Below are 6,217 nucleotides of genomic sequence, written 5' to 3'. Positions count from 1 at the left end.
GCAGGAGGGTTTTTTTCAGCCTTAGTATACCAATCTACTGCAGGACAAAGTGAGTTACACATTTTAAAGGACAAGTGAATCTTCAACTGAAGATGCAGCTCAGTGATTTTCAGTGATTCATCTCTCTGGTTTTCAAATAATTTTGCATGCAGCATTATGAGATACTTTGGATGTTTTTACTCACTTAAGAAAATTAATTGCTGGCTTCTTGAAACAAGAAATAAAAATGTATGAGCCTAATTCTTAAGTCCACTGAATATCAGTAGTAGAATAACTTGTGCTACTCTTTATTTTGCAGCATGTTTAAAATGAGCATTATGCGTGGTAGGCTATTTTATATTGTTTGAAAAATGTTATTTACTATCTCTGCTATATGAATTGCCAAGACTTTGGCATGGAAGATAGTTAACAACTACAGATCCACAAAACTGTTTAGCTAAGGCTAAGCTCTGTTCTTTAGAAGTTGTCAACAAACTTGACAGTGGTTCTCTATTTAATTCCCTTTTAACTTAAACTGAAAAAGCATCACATTATTGAACTATGTTATTGTGAGAGGAAAAGTAAAAAAAATCTCACGATAGCTGATACGGTATCTTCTGTAAAAGGAGAACTAAAATGATTAGGATTTGGCACAGTACCTGATTTTTTCAAAACCTCTTTCCTTCACTTCAGGATTGGCATGTTCTTAGAATCTGTCTCAGAAATTACACAACTCTCGGTTGCAATTCTGGACAGTTATGCAAGAGAGAGAACAAAACATGTCTGAATGATTTAAATCATGGACTTGAATGTTAGTCACTTTGCTAAACTGCTTACTATTGCTGACGTGTCACACCTGGTAGCCGAGCAGGTACTCGTTTTCCATTTTTGTGTAGCATTGTATTGCTAATTTTCATCAGCAACATGAAGCTGTGCTGCTTGGATACGGTCAAACAATGAACTGAAGAGACGTACACCACAATTCCCTGTGCTCACAAAAATCTGATTTATATACCTGCTTAAATAATCATCACATTTCACTTAATGTGCTCCAAAAATGTATTTTAATAATTATATATTAACACCGATTTAATTGGAAAATACATTTTTGTACTGCAGCTAACAGTCCTGAAGAACTGATTGGGATTTGAAGGAGGAGGAATGACCAGGGCAGTTTGAGCTGTAGTCCAAATAATGAATACTCCTTCCTTAAACGTGGAAGAAGAGAAAAAAGCGTAACAGCCTGTGCTGTATTTCTGCTGTTCTAATTGAAAGGATTGGGCAGTGTGTAGGTTAAAAAATAAAGTAGCAACATAAAAAAAAAATAAAATCGCTAGGATTGGCTATCGGATTAGTGGCACTATAGAGCATTGGTACATTAACACCACTGACAATGTCAATTCATTATCATTGATGGCTAAATAATCTTAGAAATGCTCAGTGGACCTATTAGTTCCTGAACATAAGCAGCTCATGCTGCATTTCTTCATTAGTTCTAATTGCTATAAATTTTACCTTTTTAAAAATCATGCTTTAAAAGGTGAAGTGATCTTTCAGGAACATTAACTCTGTAATTTTGTCACAAACAGAAGGTCCTGCACTATGTTTTCTTTTCTACAGTAGTTAATATTCTGTCCTCTGACTTTTAGATTCATAGTAATAAGCCCTCTGCTAGTTGCAAGGATAAATTGTGTTTCAAAAGCTTTTGAATCTGCTTGGGCACCTTTTAAAGGTGAAATGTCAGTGCAACACCATGGTGTGCTGTGGTCTCAAAATACCACCTTTTTTTTTTTTTCCTTACACAAGAATTCTCTGGAAATTTTTGTCTTGGAAAAGCACACAAGTCTTTATCTGTGATGTTGTTTCAGGAAGCGTTTGCTGTGTCTCAGTTTTCCACTCGATCCTCATATTTACATGATACAAAGTACACAATATATAATTCACTTAGTTGTTGAAAAAGGCAGTAATTTTGCTGTGTTGCTTTATTTTTTTTTAATTGAAGTTCAGGGTTTGTTTTTCTTCAGCTGCACAGCAGAAACTACATGACACAGAAATTGGACACCGCTAATGTTTTAACATTTGGAGTAAACCGTCTGCTGCTCATTTCCTTATCGCAGATGTGTGTTAATTGTTTTCTTTTCCATACCCATGGCTGTAAACTATATCCCATTATTTCAGAGGTAGTATCTATTTTCTGTGGGTAGCAAACTGTTGTGTATTTGAATTTAATTTTTGAAAGTCTGGCTCTGAAACTGGCTGATATCCTGGGTTAGATGAGCAAGTCTGGGTTGCCCAGCATTTAAAATTTTTGTTTCATTTGCCTGGTGAAATGCAGTGAAAAGGCTTATCGTGCACTTTTCAAATTTTATGCCTCAGGTTGAACATGAAAAATGCATTGTTCTGCACTTGAGATTTTGAATAGAATTTATAGGCAACGTTTGATTTAGAAATGCTTCTACTATTCCTTTGCCTTTTCCTTGCCTTTGTTTTCAGAAACAGAATTTTTGGGGTTGTTGTTACATTTTTCAGGTAAGAGTGGTTGCTTTTTTTTTTTCCTTCTTTTTTTTTTCTCTATGACTTCTTAAAAATCTTCTGAGGAAGATGGGTGTAAGGTAGGTCTGGATTTTTAGGAAATTTTTTCAGTATTTAAAACATGCACATGAACATTTTTTTGCTACCTTCCTAAAAATTGAAAGGACATTTGTAGCAATGTATTTATTATGTTTATTCCATATATAGTATTCCATATATAGCAGTTGAGTGTTTTAAGGAATAAAAGCAAGTATTTGTAAACACAAAGGAATCTGGAGGTGGGTGGAAAAGGTTGGGTTTGCCTATATTTTGCTGAAGTCGTTCTTGTGGGGGGTTTTGTGGTCATTGTTGATTTTTTTTTCCTTTGTTTTGGTCTTTTGTTGGATGGAGGTATTAATCTCCTTTATTTTCTGCTACTCAGTTCTAAATTTGCTCTGAAACTTCTGTTCCAAATTAATTCTAGATATAAGATGTCCTGCTAAATAAGTGTTTTGCTAAATTCAGTTATTTTTTAAATCCTCCTATAAACAAGCTTTGAGGAGAATTATAGTGTCCCAAGCATGGAAATAACTTCACTTTAGCTGCTGTTGTTAGTGCTAAGAATAGTTCAGAGATCTTAATCTCTATAAAGTTCAGTATTTTAATGACACTGGTTGCTTTGAGAATGTCTTAAGAAAAATAGTTGCCTATATTGAGAATAGTGGCTAATAGGTCTTTGTACTTTATAGATAAGAATGTGCTTTGACCAGCTGCATCAAAAAAAATTAGTTCTACTGTGTGCTGAGCTCTAAAAAATCTTCTGGATTTTCAGAATTTTTTTTTAACTGATTACTGTTAATGTCAGGCTACTCTTAGTGAAAGTTGCTCTTAAGATTGCTTTTAGCAAGCAAAAAAGACTTATTCATAAATTTATTGGTAGGAGCAGGAAAAACATTGTATTTTCAAGGATGCCTTAATGTACTGTAATGTAAATTAATTATTTATACTTGTGCAGTTTCGGAAATCTTAAATAGAAAGTTGCTACTTGAGTAAAACTATTTTTGTGTGGTATTACCTAGTTTTTGTGCATTAGAAGGGATCTCTGTGTAGATGATTATAATGTCACTTTCTGACCTTTGCAGCTTGAATAATTGTAAATCATTGCTTCATAACGTGTCAGAGAATGTCTGTACTAGGCAATTAAATGGCAGAATATAATAGACCAAATTATTGCCTGTCATGTTTTCAACAACACAGTTAGTATTTGAGTTACACTTAATCATTACGTGCATTAGCAACTTCATTGGAATCCAGCTTCAGGCTGAGCATGAAATACATTACATTATTTAAACCTCTAATGGTAGAAGTCATTTATTTGTGTTGAAGTGTACAACATGCAGAGTTTCATAAAGCAAGGAACACTTGAGAGCTTAATTTATCCAAATCAAAGTCTAAATGCAGATAAACACAAGTGGCAAAAATTAGTAATTTTTATAGGCTGGAAATATTTAAAAATACATGGTTGTGGGTAATTGTAGGCAGCAGGAATAAATTAAAATCACTATTTTTAGTCAGCTCTGAGAACTAAAACTGTTGTATACTTAAATCATCAAATGCATCGTGAAATTGAATTTTTAAATGAACAATTAATTACACACATCATACCTACAGATGTGTCCAAACAAAAAATATGTATTTGGTTCGGATGTTTAGATCAGAGATAAGTGTGTGTGAAATGCCTGTTCCAGATCCAGCTATTCCGAGTTTCCCTAGCTGCATTTTGCCGTTTGGTCCTATCATGCTCTTGTATCTACGTTTACTTTAGTAAAGAAAAATGAGGTGAACCTACAGAGCAGCTTTCCAAACGTGTACATGGCTTTTAAACAAATTAATAAGAAAATACTAGAAAAATATAACATATCTGTTACATTATCTTGCCAATTTTTGTTCCGTTATCTATCATTTTATTAGATTTGCGAACCTGACCTTCAGTACGTAGTCTCTATTTTTAGTATTTAAGAAAACTGCTTGAAATGGAAGCAATTTACTTTTATTCAGAAAAGCTCCCGGCATCTTTAAACAACCGGTACGGATCCCGTGGTGTGCTGTGCGAGACGCTCTGGGCCTGGAAGTCTGCCATGGAGCTGGCTGGAGCCGAAGCGCGTGAGTGGGAGACGGGTATGGGCGGCGGTAGGACTCGCCTGGTTGAGAGGGGTGTTACAGTTGGTACAGAAAAGTCAAGACGACTTTCTGACTTAATAACACGCTAACCTGGATTATGATAATGATTGAGCTGTACTCGCTGAGGAGACAAGTTATATGTAGTGAGTGATTTGGACCAGTACCCATGCTGCACGCAGGGCAGTTCAGCGCACTTCCGCGCGGTGTGACTCTGACGTGTGTGGCACGTGTGGGATGTGCATTTTTAATCCTTCACATCGCTGTAGGTTGCTCCGACGTCCAGGATCCATGCCCTTCTGTCAGGCCACAGGCACCTCGCGCCCAGCGTCTCCTCCCAGAGCAGGGGACTTCTGTGGGCGCGCCGGGCGGGTGTGAGCCCTGCCCGAGACGGCCCGAGTCGTGACTGACAGCAGACAGGCCAACGGTGCAGAAGCTGGGCTTTAACAGCGAGTGCCAAGGCAAGCAGCAGCCCTAGAATTCAGTGTACCTACTGAAAAAGAGGCTTCGGGCCTTATAATCCATGGTTCAGAAGGACTGGCCTAAGCGTTGAGAAAGATATTGTTAAAAAATGCCTTCTGTTGGCAGAAGGAGATGGCAAAAAAGCTGACATGGTTCTGGTTACCTTGAGAAGAAGGGAGCCTTAAAGTTGCCTGTGTAGGTTGTGGCTACTGACAGGGAGAGAGGCTTCCTTGGCTAACACACTGTAGTCAGTTGATAGCCTTCATTGGCATGGTTTGGATTTATACCCAGAATTCAGAAAGTTACATTTGCTTTATTTTTGGTTTTAGTCATTTATGGGTAGGAATTGCATCAAACTCCTGATTCAGCTGTGATTTTCCCTGGTGCTTTTAGCAACGTTACTTTAAAATTTAAAGAATAAACAACCAAGCCTAATCTTTATCAATGAATATCTCTTCCCTAGTACTACAAAGTTGGGTAAGAGAAGTGGGGTGTTACCCAAAAAGGGAAAGAATAGGCTCTGATTTATGTTAACTCTAAGTTGTTAGAATGCCCTCAGTTTTAACCCAATTTAATCTGTAAGAATTGACTGCTGAATCAATCCATTGGGGCGCCTGTTTTTTTTTTTGTGTCCGATTTTACTTGCATTAAATGTATTACTGTAACGTAGCTGCTTCAGTGGCTACTGTTCAGGTCCTTGGAACACCCCAGAATCTCAGCGGGTTCAGCCTGCCGTGCACCCACCTCTTCTATCACATCTAAATGGTCTGTTTAAAAACCTTAACTTTGTTTTTCTTTCGAGTGATATTTCCTCCTGCTTGCACTGTAATGACTGGAAATTGTGTTTACTGGGTTCAGTACACACAGGATCAAGCCTATAGATTTTAAGCACTTCAGGACAATTAATCTTACTTTCTGCATTTATTACAACCCTGGGCACCTTCTCCAGACTAGGCAATTAGTTTACTAGGGTAGAACTGGCTTCTCTAGAAAATTTGTGTCTCGGTACATTCGTGTTTCAGGTATCAACAACTGTAAATGGTAGCAATCGGAGGAGCTGACCAGATTCTGATTCCATTTTAGTCTT

The 6,217-nt window shown here is 37.1% G+C and overlaps 1 protein-coding gene across 1 annotated transcript in view; it reads left to right on the top strand.

The window, feature by feature from the left end:
* Positions 1-6,217, top strand: part of LOC103774601 (zinc finger protein 407-like) — a 20,369-nt gene that overhangs the window by 11,668 nt on the left and 2,484 nt on the right. Inside the window, 1 exon segment of the mRNA XM_008942012.1 lies at positions 4,549-4,653. Coding sequence (XP_008940260.1) covers positions 4,549-4,653 — 105 coding nt within the window.

This window comes from Merops nubicus, unplaced genomic scaffold, assembly GCF_000691845.1.
Source record: "Merops nubicus isolate BGI_N331 unplaced genomic scaffold, ASM69184v1 scaffold47466, whole genome shotgun sequence".
NCBI classification, from domain to species: Eukaryota; Metazoa; Chordata; class Aves; order Coraciiformes; family Meropidae; genus Merops; species Merops nubicus.
The sequence above is the reverse complement of the archived record's forward strand: the minus strand, read 5'-3'. Positions and strand labels throughout refer to the sequence as shown.